The following is a 15,562-nucleotide window of genomic DNA, read 5'->3' on the forward strand; positions in this document are numbered from 1 at the left end:
ATCTAGGCTCCCCAAAGGATAATTAAGCAAAAACACTTCCATGCGCAATAATATGGGTATATGTAATACATCAATCACCAATTGTTGAACCATCTTCCAAAAAGGTACAATCTTAATACAATCCCACCAGATGTGCCCAAAATTGCCTAGACCTCCACAGTTACGCCAGCAGCGCCCATCCCCACAATGATAGAAACGGTACAACTTTTCAGGCGTAAGGTTCCACTGAAATAACATCTTATAACCCTGCTCAACTAAGGGGGATGCTAAAGAAACCCTAAGTAAAGTACCATAAAGGTGGTCCCATTGCTGAAAATCAAGGGTCTTACCCAACAAGGTTTCCCACCGATGTTCATATGTGCGAGCCTGAGGCCTGGTGTATAAAAGAGCCCTATACAAACGGGAAATAAGGCCCACCCCAGATCCCATCCTAAAGACTTGAAGAAAGGCAGAATCCGCCCCTTCCCATTCAGGAATCACCCTCCTTTTCAGAAAGTCCCGAAGCTGAGCATAAGCGAAAAAATCCGTCGCCGGTAGGTCATATAAAGACTGTAAGGCAGCAAAAGGGATCAAATCTCCACCCAATACTAATTGACCCAGCACCCGGAGACCCTCCAATTCCCAGCGTCGAAAAATCCCAGTATCTCTGGCAGGCAAAAAGCCAGGGGCAAATCTAATGGGAGTGGCATAAAAATAACGCTGACGCGGAAACCAAGTCCGACGGACCCGGCACCAAGCCTGCAGAGTACATACCATCCCATAGGAAGCCCCGTTCTGCAAATCCCGAAGGATCTCAAAAGGTAGCCAAGGCAGGGCTGCTAATGGATAAGTCGGCTGCAGGGCCTGTTCTAAAGATACCCAGCGTTGAGAGGGATAGGCCCAATGGAATAACACCTGCAATTGGGCCGCAAAATAATAAGTGAAAAAATCAGGAACACCCATTCCCCCATGTAGCCTGTCCCAATACATACGTTCCCTCCGTACCCTAGGTGGTTTATGTGTCCAAATATAAGCAAAGGCCCGCCGTTGAAGCCTAAGTAAGAACTGGCAGGCAGGAAAACAAGTATAAAAAACGAGGCAACACATTCATACGCAAAGCACTAATCCTACCCATCCAAGATAACCGTAAACCTTCCCAGCGATCCAGATCCGCAAAAACAGTCCGTAACAGCGGAGGGTAATTCAATTCAAAAAGATCAGAGAGCTTTCGGGATATACGAACACCAAGGTACCGAATAGACTTAGCCGCCCATCGAAACGAAAAAGTGGCACGCAAGTCAGCTACCAAGGAATCCGGAAGTGAGACATTAAGCAATTCAGATTTGTCGATGTTAACTTTAAAGCCGGCCACCTTACCGAAGAGGTCCAAAACACGAAGCACCACTGTCAAAGACTGAAGCGGGCGAGTCAATGTAAACAAAATGTCATCAGCATACAATGAGATCTTAAGTTCTTCACCACCCACCACAATCTCCTGAATATCCACATGTGCGCGAATAACGACTGCTAAAGGTTCCAAAACCAACGCAAAAATCAGTGGTGACAAGGGGCAGCCCTGTCTGGTACCTCGATGAATCGAAAAAGAGGCGGTATATCTCCCATTAACCCTTAAGCAAGCCTCCGGTCAGTATACAATAAAGTCACCCAATGTAAAAAAGCCCCCGAAATGCCCATCCGCTTCAAAACCGCTAGCATAAATGGCCAATAAACCCGATCAAAGGCTTTTTCAGCGTCTACTGATAATAAAACAGCTACTGATAGGCCACTCCAATAAGATCTAACACCTTTCTAATGTTGTCACCAGGATGCCTCCCGGAAATAAAGCCACATTGATCACCATGAACTAGGGAAGGCAAAAAACGTTGCAAACGGACCGCCAAAATACGGGTAAACAGCTTATAATCAACTCCTAACAACGAAATAGGACGGTAAGACCCACAAAGGAGGGGATCTCTACCAGGTTTAAGAAGAAGAGAGACCGCTGCCTGCCGGAACGAGTATGGCAAACTCTCCTCTTCCAAAAAAGAATTAAACAATCGTGTAAGAGGGGCAACAATATAGGTCTCCATTTTCTTATAAAATAAAGGCGAGAAACCATCTACACCCGGAGCCTTTGAAGTGGCTAAATGACGAATAGCTGCCACCACCTCAGCGGGCTGAATAGGGGAAGAAAGCCAGTCCGCATCAACCTCCACCAAACGAGGCAAAGTTACACCAGAAAGAAAAGTATCAATCTCCCCCTCTGTTGCTTCAGACTCCGGAGTGTACAATAGCTGATAGAAAGACAAAAACGCCTGATGAATAGCCGCATCATCTGAGCAAAGCTGCCCCGACGCATTACGAACCCGCGTGATGGAATGCTGCGCCTGCGTTTGCCGAAGCTGTGTAGCTAGCAAGCGGCCCGCCCTACCACCCCATTCAAAAAATCGTTCCGCCATTGTAGGGCCCAAGCCATACCCTCTAAATCTAGCTCCTGTAAATCCCGTCGACACGCCGCCAGGGCCACACCACCAGCCACCGACGGTGCTTTTTTATGAGCATTCTCCAGCCGCCGGAGACGGGCTATTAACTCCAACCTGCGAGCAACCCGACAGTGATTGCGATACGACCCTCTCGAGATACAACAACCACGAAGAGTGGCTTTAAAACTTTCCCATAGCACAGCTACACTAATGCCGGCCACATCATTAAAAGCAAAAAACTCTTTAACATCAGTCTCCAACAAAGATAAAGTAGCGGGATCTTTCAACAAAAATTCATTCAAACGCCACAGACGACGACCTCCCCTATCCAAGCCAACCTGTAACTCCAAGGTCAGGGGAGCATGATCAGACCACACACGTGGTTCAATACGGGAGTCTGAGACTCGCGGAAGAACAACACGAGGCAGCATCCACATATCAATCCTGGTATACAAATCATGCTTTGACGAATAGAAAGTATAATCCCGATCACCTGGGTGTAAATAGCGCCACACATCTATCAAATCCTGCCGACGAAAAAAAGCGCAAAAGAGCCCGTCTATCACCTCTAGCATAGCGGATGGAAGAATTAGAATTATCCTCCTGAGGATAGCAGGTAAGATTAAAGTCCCCTCCCATGAGGAGAGTACCCTCAGCATGATCCAACAGCACACGTTCTAACAAAGTAAAGAAAGCCCCCTGACCAACATTAGGTGCATAGATATTCAATAAGCTATATAAGTGGCCATCCAACTCAGCTTTGACCAGAATGTAGCGTCCCTCAACATCCCGCACAACCTCTCTCAATACTACCTGAATATGTTTATGAATTAAAATACCCACCCCCTGAGTTTTTTTCCGGATCTTATTAGAGGAAAGAAAAACATGAGGATAACTTTTATGGGTAAGTAATTTCTCATAATGGGACTGAAAATGGGTCTCCTGAATAAATCCAACAGCAATATTCAGGCGACTCAATTCCTTAAACAACAGGCGTCGTTTTTGTGGAGTATTCAAACCATGAACATTATAAGACAACAAAGTAAGCTTATCCATTCATACAGTAAAAAGAAGAGCATAGTAACGCCAGTCCCGTACCACATTCCAAAACACCCAAATCATCCATCTCACTCAATCGCACCCCTAAAGAAAGCAATACACAAACACACTCCCAAACATCCACACGCAATAGCACTCGGCCAGAACCCATCCCACCACCCCAACACCCCCCCAACAACACCCCACATGGTCCAGCTACCAAAGAACCTGGAAACCACGGTACAGGAAGTGTAGAAGAACAGCTCCAAAAAGGATCCCCATTATAAATCCTTAAAACAACCCCTGCAGAAGAAATCACACTGCAAAAACAAACAGACACATTACAAGAACTCAAGAACAAGTCCCACATATGCAAATGTTCAATGAGAGGAAGACGAAGCTGCTTCCAAAGGACGACGAGCAGCAGCCGACCTAGCCACTCTCTGCCAGCCGAGCCCTCGCACAGATTTGGTAGCAGGAGACCTTTGTGGAAGCGGAGCCATCTCCGAGGCCGACATCATCCCCGTCTCCACCAAGCAAGACTGAACATCGGCCACCGTTATCGCAGAATAGGTCTTGCCTGCATGAGTAAAGGCCAGCCCTATAGGATAGAGCCAGCGATACCGAACATTGCGCTCCTGCAATATTCGGGTACAGTCTCGATATGTGCGACGGCGGGCCAAAGTCGCTGGAGCCACATCAGGATATACATCTATGTCAGTGTCCTCCCATTTAACAGCTCCTCCAGAACGCCGCACAGCCCGCAGCACATGCTCTTTATCCACATAACGATGAAAACAAGCCACAACATCACGGGGGCGGTTGGCATCACGAGGTCCGGGAATTCGATGAGCCCGATCAAGCAAAGGTTTCCCCACCTCCACAGGTAAGCCAGCAGTCTCGAGTGCTTGAATGCAAATAAGATCAATCACCTCCATGCAGCGAGAGTCGGAGACAGTGTCAGGCACACCCCGAAAGCGAAGGTTGCTACGCCTGGAACAATTCTCCAGATCTTCCAGCTTTAGAGTGTTTACATCTGCTCGTTCCTCCAGCGTGACAATCCTGCCCCGCAGCTGGGTCAACTCAGCACTATGAGCCTCCACCGCAACTTCCGCTTCCCCCACACGGTTCCCAATCTCCCCCACCTCACGTTTCAGGTCAGCAACAACGCTGTGAATATCAGCCCGAACCGCTGAGAGTTCCGTCTTCAATTCCTGGAACCAGCCGCGCATCTCCTGTTGAAAAGTCGGCATCGTGGTGTCGGGAGGAGAGCCCACAGCTGCCGCAGCCGATTCGGGCGCCATCTTGGAAACAGCTTTAGCCGGCCCGTTCGAAAGTGGCGACGAAAAAGCCTTTATATCTGTTTGTTTTTTCCGCATCGCCATCAAAACCCTGCACGCTGATGCCACCAACAAGCAGAGGGAAGAGGAAAGTGCAGGCACTCGAGTGTACGCAGAAGTAGCAAAAAATAGCACCGGGGTCCGCGGAGCTATTATTCTAGGCTGCCATTAGCCACGATGACGTCACTTCCCTCCATCCCAAATGATTTTTAATCAAATCAAGGAGTTCTGAGGCAGAAATAAAACTTTGAAATAAAGATCAATAAAAATCCAAGATGGCCACCACCAGCGAATTCACTCTAAAAAACAGCAAAAATAAACAAAATCCCAAAATAAAAAATAGCAATTTGGGGTCTGGGGAGGTGGGGGACCTGAACCCTACCCTCAGAAACTGTGTAAAACAACTTTTAAAGCGTTTCTCTGATGTCAGAGAAGGGGGTGGGACCGCAGCAGAGAGAAGACAGCTCAGAAGACCCAATGGTAGCTTGCAAAGATCGCTAGCACTAGAGATCTTATGCAGGTTGATGGATTTAGGTAAATTGAGGCCAGAGGGAATACGTAGGACTTCCGGGGATGGGAGTGCAGTCCTTCATGGGGGGGTTGTACAGGCCTTCCGGGGGGGTGAAGTCCTTCGTGGGGGTTGTACAAGTCTTCCGGGGGAGTACAGTCCTTCGTGGGGGGGGGGGTTGTACAGGCCTTCCATGGGGTGCAGTCCTTCATGGGGGGGGTTGTACAAGTCTTCCAGGGGGGTGCAGTCCTTAATGGTGGGGGTTTTACAGGCCTTCGGGGGGGGACAGCCAGGCCTTCAGGGAGGGGCGGGACAGGCAGGCTTGGGTGCAGGCCTTCAGGGGGGACAGTCAGGCCTTGGGTGCAGGCCTTTAGGGGGGACAGGCAGGCCTTCGGGGGGGACAGGCAGGCCTGGGTGCAGGCCTTTAGGGAGGACAGGCAGGCCTTCAAGGGGGGGGGACAGGCAGGCCTTGGGTGCAGGCTTTCAGGGGTGGGATGTAGGCCTTCGGGGGGGCGGGGGGGAAGACAGACCTTCAAGGGGGGACAAACCTTCAGGGGAATGGGCCCTAGTGTAAAAGTACATGGAGGGAGGGAAGGGGGGGTCATAGAGATGTGCATATGCCAGACTTTGGGGGGGGGGAAGAAATAATGGGTCTAAAAATAGAGGAGAGGGAGAGAGATGATGGGCAATGGGATTTAGGGAGGGAAGGAACAGAAAGGGAGAGATGGTGTAGAGGGGGGATAGGGATACTGGATAGGAGGGTAGCTGGGAAGGAGGGAGAGATGCTGAATGAAAAGGTAGTTGAGAAAAGGTGGATCTGTGGATGGAGACAAAAAAAAGGAAATGTGCCAGACCTCTAGGGAAGGGAACGGAGGACAGAGATGGCAGATGGATGATTACCACGGAGAAAGAAGAAGATCCTGGCAAGCAAGTTATCAGAAGACAACCAGAGCCTGGGACCAACAAGATTTGAATAATGACCAGACAACAAAAGGTAGAAAAAATCATTTTATTTTCTGTTTTGTGATTACAATATGCCAGATTTGAAACATGTATCCTGCCAGAGCTAATGTTAGACCGCAAATGTGTGCTAGGATTTAACAGAGAGAGGAAAAGTCTTTTTTGTTTGTTTATATCACAGCACCAGTGTGGTTAGGAGAAGGCAAAGGGGGTGAAGAGATCGAATCAAAATTTTTTTTCCTGAATCGGGCAGCACTAGTTGGAAATGCAGCCTGCACCCTGAAACCCGGGGGAATTTCACTCAGGACACACAATCTGCACTTAAACCCCCAAGGTCAACAGGCAAGCGAACTCCAGGGGAATAGACCCAGAGTCCAAGAATGGTGGCACACAGAAGGCTTGCTCCACAGATCCACCAAAGTTTCTCCATGAAGCAGCAGTCCAAACTTGCAGGACTGCGCCCTTTTCCTCTGACAGGTGACCACCGGAAAGGGGTCTCAAGGCACTGAAGCCACAAAAAAAGACACTAAGCAAAAAGTAAGAAAAAGCAGAGCAACTGCAAAAGACTTCTGCATGGATTGCTTGCAGAAATCGATACTGCAGATGGCTTTAGGTATCACTCTTAAGGGGGAGGAGCATGTGCTCAGAAAAGTGTTTGGTTTCTGCAACTTCCGGATTGCAGATGGGATTGAATACCTAGTGTATGGAATCCAGAAGGGACTTAATAGAATATCCTTTATCAGCAGAAGGCTGCTTATGAGGTAGATATGTGTGTTTATTAACTTGTGTTTGGTGTCTAATCCACACCACAATTTCAGGACAAAGAAGGGGCTATGAAGCTACTGATAAGGGAGTTTCTTCCTCCCCTCTTCCCCATCTGAAAAGCAGAATCCTTTAGCTCTAGTAGAGATTTTTTGCCTTTTTGCTGAAATTTCATTTGATATCAACTATTTTGTCTGTAGGTTTAGGTATTCCTATTTTTTTTTTCAAATTCTTTATTCGTTTTCAATCTTACATCTAGTGCACAAACAATAAAACAATACAATTAAACACATCACTTGACAATCTTTCTGATTTATCTTACAATACATAAAATTACCACCCTCCCCTCCCATCATTCCTCTATTATTTCCCCAATAAGAAAAATGTAAAATATACCTCCCCCTCAGGTGTTTACTCATTACAATAAGAAGTTAATGGCTCCCAAATTTTATTAATTTCTTATAGCTTCCTTGTTGTATAGCTATTGCTCTTTCCATTTTATATATGTGACATAATGAGTTCCACTAGAAATTGTAATTGAGTCTACTGTAATTTTTCCAATTACTTGTGATATGCTGAATGGCAACACCTGTAATCTAATATAATAAAAGGCTAAGCCGCGCATGCGCACTCCCATCGCGTGTTCCGTTTTCCGTGCGCTGTAGGGCACCTCAGATAGGAGTGCGCATGCGCGCAAAACACTCTCTCTCCTCCCCCAAGGCGGATGTCAGACGCGGCGGCTGTCAGCTGTGCTGTTCTTCGGTCTGCCCTGCTCCTGCGAGGAGCCGCCGCCGCCACGTCTTTCAACTTAAAAATATACTAAGGTAAGGAGCAGGGCAGACTGATCCAGGGGAGCTTTTAAAATCTTCAGGCGTGAGCGGCGTTTTGCCGCATGCGCCCCAATGCCAAGCGCCTTTTTAAAATCTTCAGACGTGAGCAGCGGCTTGCCGCACACGCCCCGACCTCCAAACCCCCCTGCCGCTATCTATTTTTCCCCCCTTCTCCCTCTCACCTACTCACAGCGTTTAACTGAAAAGCGCTGCGCTGTGCTACTACTGGCCTCACTATCTTCTCTCCACTGCAGCCCGCCCTCTCACAACTTCCCTGTTTCCGCTAGGGTTGGCCACAGTGTAGAGAAGTCACCAAGGCCAGCAACAGCACGGTGCAGCGCTTTTCTTTGAGGCAAGTAGAGCATATGCACAGGGGGAGCAGGAAATGAATGCTGATGGACAGGGGAAGGGAACGGGGAGCAGGCAAGGGGTGGGTGCACAGGGAAGGGGGGAATGCTGCTGCTACACAGGGAAAGGGGGGAATGTTGCTGCTCAGGGAAGGAGAGAATGCTGCTTCTGTACAGGGAAGTGTGGGGGAATGCTGCTGTACTGGGAAGGGGGAATGCTGCTGCACAGGGTAGGGGGGAATGCTGTTGCTGCTACACAGAGAAGGAGGGGAATGCTGCTGTTGCTGCACAGGGAAGTGGGGGAAGGGAAAGGGAAAGGGGGCCAGGGAGCAATCTTACTTTGCTTTGGGGGGATACAAAAGAGGGCCAGGCAGGCAGCGCACGAGAATGAAAGACAGCAGGCAGGGAAAGAGACGGAAAGAAATAAACACAGACAGACAAAGGGGGCCAGGGAGAGAGACAGACAAAAAGAAAGACAGACATGGGAGGGAGAGACACAAAGAAAGGAAGAAACAGACAGGGGCAGAGAGAGACACAGAAAGAAAGAAAAACAGATAGACATATTCTAGCACCCATTAATGTAACGGGCTTAATGACTAGTTATCAATAAAAGTTTATTGTTATGCGATGATATTTGGCTCTTTTTCCTGATAGACATACCAAATAGTACTGTATCATAAGATAATGCCACATGCTTTTCCAATAAACAATTTACTCGATCCCAAATTGAGTTCCAAAAGGCTAAGATAAAGGGACAATAAAACAAAAGATGATCTAAAGTCCCTACTTCAAGATTACAGTGCCAACATCTATTAGACTTTGAACTATTTAACTTTTGTATTCCTATTAAGCAACAGACTTACTCTTTCACACTGTCTGATCGTCTCCTGTCATGATCCCAGGAAGAACTCCTGCTACGTGTCCTCCTCCTACTACGGCTCCGGGACCTTCTATATTCCTCTGGAGAAGAATGGCGCTCTTTGTTTTTCATCTGACCTGGTGCTGGAATTTAAAGTGAAGTTGGAATAGTTGATCAGTGCAACTTAGGATAACCCTTTAAAGAAAGAATAGCAAGTTCAATTTATTTGATATACCGCAAATATAAAACAAAGGTTAAAATCTCAGCAGTTTACAATATAAAAGTATATAAGAGGGCTGTTCAAAAAGTATCAGACCTTTATTCATAAAAAATACTCATATTCAGATACAACAATCTTATACTAATCTCCTTCAAAGTAGTCCCCTTGGACTGCCACACACTTCTTCCAACGATTCTGCCACTGTTGGAAGAAGCGCTGGAACCCCTCTTTTGAGATTGCTCGCAACTGGTCCATCACATTCTGCACAATGTCTTTTCGACTGAAATATGGTCCTTTTCAGGTTGGGGAAAAACCAGAAGTCACACAGAGCCATGTCGGGAGAGTAAGGAGCCTGAGGAATCATAGGTGTGTTGTGTTTGGCCAGGAAACTCCGTATCTAATGTGAAGAATGGGCAGGTGTGTTATCGTGATGGAGCTGCCAATTGCCCGCTGCCCACAGGTCTGGCCGTTTGCATCTCACAGTGTTACAAAGGCAATACAGAACCTCTTAGTAGTACCCCTTGGTGATGGTTGTGCCGTGTGGTGAGTACTCATGATGAACCACGCCACTGGAGTCAAAAAAAGACGGATCAGCTGTAGACCTGCCTTGCTTTTTTTGGCCTCGGGGATGTTGAATCCTTCCATTGAGATGACATCAACTTGGTTTCTGGGTCGTACCCATAAACCCAGGACTCAGCGCCAGTGATCAATCCAGCATGTCCTCTGCGATCTCCAAACAGAGTTGCTTCTGCTCGATTGTAAGCAGCTTTGGCGTGAACTTCGCTGAAATTCTCCTGAAGCCCAATTCCTCAGTCAAAATGAAATGAACGGATCCAACGCTGAGGCTCACCTCATCTGCAAGTTCTCTGATCGTGATTCGACAATCTTGCATCACCAGGGTCCTCACTTGGTCAATGACGATCTCATTTCTGGATGTTGAGGGCCTACCAGAACGTGCTTCACTCTCCACTGATGTGCGGCCATCTCTGAAGCAGTTGTACCACTCCTTTATCTGTGTGGTGCCCATTGCTTCTTCTCCAAAGGCCTGTTGAATCTTGCGGATCGTTTCTACTTGTGAATCCCCAAGCTTTATACAAAATTTAATGCAGTAGCGTTCAGCTTCTTCTGTCATTTTGTCAAAAAAGAAAATCCGATGGCATTCACTTACACTTCCTCACTCATTGGCGGTCTGCCAACGAATGACAGCTTTTGTAGGCGGGAGAAAAGTCAAGCATGCGCATTAGGGTCGCCTACATACATGCACCAAACCATGCCTCCCTAGCTTTGTTTATGCAAGAAAAATTAAGGTCTGATACTTTTTGTACAGCCCTTATGTTTATTAGAATCTCGGAGAGAGTGGGAGTCAGTAGGCCTTGAGCATGCGCAGGTGCTCAAGGCCCAGCAGAGATCAGCGGCAGACGGCAGGCTCTTTCAGCACTGGCACATCCTGTGGGTTGGTGCTACGTGCTGGTACCCGATCGCGGTAAGGGTTTGGGCAGGCGATGCCGGTTCTCAGGGGTGAGTGAAGCCGGTTCCCAGGGGTGGGGTGGAACGCACCAGTGGCCTTGGGAGGGTGTTTTGGGATATGGAATGAATCATGCGAGTTTCCCTTACTTTCTATGGGGAAACTCGCTTTGATATAAGAGCATTTTGGTTTACGAGCATGCTTCTGGAACAAATTATGCTCACAAGCCAAGGTTCCATTGTATATTAAAACTAATAACAGCACTAGCTTGTACCAAAAGAAGTGTATAAAAATGAGGCAAAAGGAAAAAAAATATAATTCCCTTTAGGTTGGTTGGGTTTTGGGGTTGTTGGTTTTTTTGCTGCTCTCAGCAACTACTTGGAATCTCAATGTGAAATTTTACCGCTTTGTTTTTACTTTCTACATTTATATGCAAAGTGGAATGAGATTATCTTTAAAAAACAACAAAGTTAACAACTTTTTAGCAGAACCACACAGCAATTTCTATGCATTCAAAAATGTTTGCACTATAAACCTAATAAGTACCAAACAAGAAACACCAAGAGCCTCAACAAATTCAGACTTAGTTTTTATTGACCCGACATGGACTGTGATTCAGTGCCTGAATCAGGAGTCTACATAAAAATAAAATAAATATGTCTGAACAAGTTATATAGCCCCCCTTTTACAAAGGCAATGTGTTCTAGACCTTAACTATTCTCTGAGTGAAAAAAAATTTCCTCCTATTGGTTTTAAAAGTATTTCCCTATAACTTAATTGAGTGTCCCCTAGTCTTTGTAATTTTGACAGAGTGAAAAATTGATCCACTTATACCATCATATCTCCCCCTCAGCTGTCTCTTTTCCATGCTGATGAGCCCTAATCTTTTTAGTCTTTCCTCATACAAGAGGAGTTCCATCCACTTTATCATCTTGGTCGCTCTTTTTTGAATCTTTTTGAGTGTCACTATGTCTTTCTTGAGATAAGGAGACCAGAATTGAATGCAATACTCCAGATGAGGTCGCACCATGGAGCGATAAAGGGGCATTATAATATTCTTAGTCTTGTTAACTACCTCTTTTTTAATAATTCCTAGAATCCTGTTTGCTTTCTTGGCCACTACAGCACATTGGGCGGAAGGTTTCATCGTATTGTCTACGATGATACCCAGATCTTTTTCTTGGGTGCTAACCCCAAGGTGGATGCTAGCATCCGGTATCTCCGATTCAGGTTATTCTTCCCAATGTGCATCACTTTGTATTTGTCCACATTAAATTTCATCTGACATTTGGATGCCCAGTCTTCCAATTTCCCAAGGTTTGCCTGCAATTTTTCACAATCCGCATGCGTTTTAATAACTTTGAACAAATTTAATCATCTCACTTGTCGTTTCAATTTCCAGATCATTTATAAAAGTTAAATAGCATCGGTCCCAATACAAATCCCTGTGGCATGCCACTGTTTACTCTCCTCCATTGAGAAAAATGACCATTTAAACACACCCTCTGTTTTCTATCCGATAATCAATTCCTAATCCACAACTGAATTTTGCCACTATCCCATGACTCTTTAATTTTCTCAGGAGCCTCTCATGAGGAACTTTATTAAAAGCTTTCTGAAAATCTAGATACACTACATCAACCGGCTAACCTTATCCACGTTTATTCAAAATCTTCAAAGAAGTCAAGCAAATTGGTGAGGCAAGATCTCCCTCAGCTGAACCCATTCTGACTCCGTCTCATTAAATCATGTTTGTCTACGTGTTCCACAATTGTATTTTTTAATCCACCATTTTGCCTAGCAATGAAGTCAGGCTTACAGGTCTGAAATTTCCTGTATCTCCCCTGGAACCCTTTTTAAAAATCGGCGTTAACATTGGCCACCCTCCAATCTTCAGGCTCTACAGACAATTTTAGTGATAGGTTACAGATCACTAACAGAAGGTCAGCAATTTCATGTTTGAGTTCTTTTAGTACCCTGGGATGTATACCATCCGGTCCAGGCAATTTATCACTTTTTAACTTGTCGATTTGGCTTAGTATATCTTCCAGATTCACCAAGATGTCTTTCAGTTCCTCCGCATCATCACCCTTGAAAACCATTTGCGGTTCAGGTAATCTCTTACATCTTCTTCCATAAAGACAGAAGCAAAGAATTCATTTAGTCTCTCTGCTATGGCCTTATCCTTCTTGAGCGCCCCTTTTGCTCCTTGATCATCCAACGGTCCCATACAGATTTTCTACAGTTTTTGCCTCTTTTGCAAGTTTCTCTTCATATTCTCTCTTAGCTTTCTTTATCAATGCTTTGCATCTAACTTACCAGTGCTTGTGTCTCTTCTTATTTTCTTCATTTGGATCCTTTTTCCATTCTTTAAAGGATTTTTTTGGCTCTAATAGCCTCTTTCACGTCACCTTTTAACCATGCCGACTCTTGTTTCCTCTTCTTTCCACTTTTGCTGATACGTGGAATACATCTGGTCTGGGTTTTCATAATGGTATTTTTAAAAAACCTCCATGCCTGGTTTACAGTCCTAACCTTTGCAACTGATCCTTTTAGCTTCTTTTTAACCATTTTCCTCATTTTATCATAGTCGCCCTTTCGAAAATTAAATGCCTTTAACAATAGTTTTGTTTTGCGACATCACTCCTGGTATCAGCTCAAATTTGATCTCATTATGATCACTGTTTCTCAGCGGACCCAACACAGTTAACTCCTGTACTATGCCTTGCATTCCACTAAGGATCAAATCTAAAATAGCTTCCCCTCTTGTCAGTTCCCAGACCAGTTGCTCCAAGAAGCAGTCATTTATGGCATCTAGGAATTTTACCTCCCTAGCACTCCCCGATGTAACATAATGTCGGTGCCAGAAGTGGATCGTGTGTGGAATTGGTGCGAGTTCTGCACGGAGGGTCCTAACCTGTTGTCTGTGATGCAGTAAGATTTAAACCCCTGACGCAGCAGAGCGAAACAGATTTCCCCATCGGGTTAATTGGCTGTGGTGTCCAAGTGTATATGCCCTGATTGTGGGTGCCTTGGAGAGAGCCTGGACTTCATCGGCAGCTAAGTTTTTTTGCCTTTTTCTGCTTATGTAGCAATGTTAGTGACTGTTGTGCTGAGGTACAGATTTTTTCACATGATTATTTCATGAATTTTTTGGCATGCTGATTTATACGGTGGTTTTCTGAGGGTTGCTACAGTGTCTCTTCCTTTACCATTGCTTATCTCTCACACATGTGCAAGTGGTCTATTTGCGTCTGCTTGCTGTACAAGAAGTGGAGTTTTTTGCTATATGAAGCTGAACTGAGGCTTTTTCTCCACTTCTTTTTCCACCCGTGAATGAGTGTGTGTAACATGTGTGTGTGTGATGGTGAGGCCTTGCAGTGTCCCAGAGATCCCCGTTTGTTCCATATAGGTCATAGATTAATTTTTTTTAATTATATGTCCTTTTCCTGAGTTATTTTGAGTAATTGAAATCACCTTTTGTTATACTGTTGCCCAATTCTCCAGCTTTCCTAATCTTTGAAAACATTTCTTCATATGTCTGCTCATTTTGCCCCAGGAGACGGTAGTATAACCCTACCTTTATATTCCTTTCATTCCATATGGATTCCACACTATGTATGTCATGCAGAATATTTATTTCATTTGATTCAATTCCCTCTAACATAGAGGACAAACCCCCCCCTCCAATTTGATCTATTCTATCCTTGCAATACAATTTGTACCCAGGTAATAGTGTCCCATTGATTGTCCTCCTTCCACCAGGTCTCTGAGGTGCCTTGTCATCAGCAGCAGATGAATCCAGACAAGCAGGATGTAACAAAGCAATCTATTTTAAGGATGCCTATTATATATAACTCATTGTATCGCAAACTGTGTGCTATGGCACACTACTGTGCCTTCTGAAATTTTAAGTATGCCGTGGCTCCGGCGCCTGTGTAAGCTGACTTCTTCCGGGACTCCTGCCTTTTGACGCGTGTCTTCCAGGACTCCTGCTTCCTGCCTTCGACTTCTCTCCATACCCCCGGACCAGCAGCGGCAACTCTGTGTGGTTTTAACTTTGGCACACAGCTGCCGCTAGCAGTAGTTTAGCCGTGGGGCCTTTGCTAGGCCCGAATCGGGCCAGCCTAGCAAAGGACCCGAGGATGCCTAATGAAACCGCAGCTAAACTACTGCTAGCAGCAGCTGTGTGCCGAAGTTAAAACCACACAGTGAGCTGCCGCTAGCCTAGATAAACTAAACTAAACCTTAAGTTTATATACCGCATCATCTCCACGGATGTGGAGCTCGGCACGGTTTACAAGAACTTAAAATATAGGAAGAGAAGGAAAAAAAAGGTTTACATGAACTTATATATAGAAGAGAAGAGTAAGGGGGGATAGAATTACATTTTAGTGAAAAGCCAGGTTTTCAGTTGCTTGCAGAATAATTGGAGGGAGCCCAGGTTCCGCAGCGGGGTAGTAAGGTCGTTCCAAAGACTTGTGATTCTGAAGATAAAGGAGAGGTATGTTGGACAGGGGGGAGGAGGGAAGGGAGAAGGGGTACAGCTGGACAGGGGAAGGAGGGAAGGGGTACTGCTGGACAGAGAGAAGGGGTACTGCTGGACAGGGGGAAGGTAAAAGGAAGAGAGAAGAGGTGCTGCTGGAAGAACAAGCGCTTGAAGTAATTTTCTCTTGTTCTTCCTGCATTGCCTAAGGCTTATAACATCTCCCAATGTATAAGGTTTTTTATGCCTATGACGAGTTTTACCCCTGAAATATTTTCCCACTTA

At 45.7% G+C, this 15,562-nt stretch overlaps 1 protein-coding gene across 2 annotated transcripts in view; it reads right to left on the minus strand.

Annotated features, from left to right (window-relative positions):
• LOC117358071 (serine/arginine-rich splicing factor 12-like) overlaps nucleotides 1-15,562 on the minus strand; it is a 131,934-nt gene that overhangs the window by 29,133 nt on the left and 87,239 nt on the right. For both annotated transcript variants that reach the window (XM_033939518.1, XM_033939519.1), the window contains one exon: nucleotides 9,111-9,249. In XM_033939518.1, the coding sequence (XP_033795409.1) occupies nucleotides 9,111-9,249 (139 nt within the window). The remainder of the gene's footprint in view (nucleotides 1-9,110; nucleotides 9,250-15,562) is intronic.

The sequence above is a fragment of the Geotrypetes seraphini genome, chromosome 3 (assembly GCF_902459505.1).
Source record: "Geotrypetes seraphini chromosome 3, aGeoSer1.1, whole genome shotgun sequence".
Lineage (NCBI taxonomy): Eukaryota > Metazoa > Chordata > Amphibia > Gymnophiona > Dermophiidae > Geotrypetes > Geotrypetes seraphini.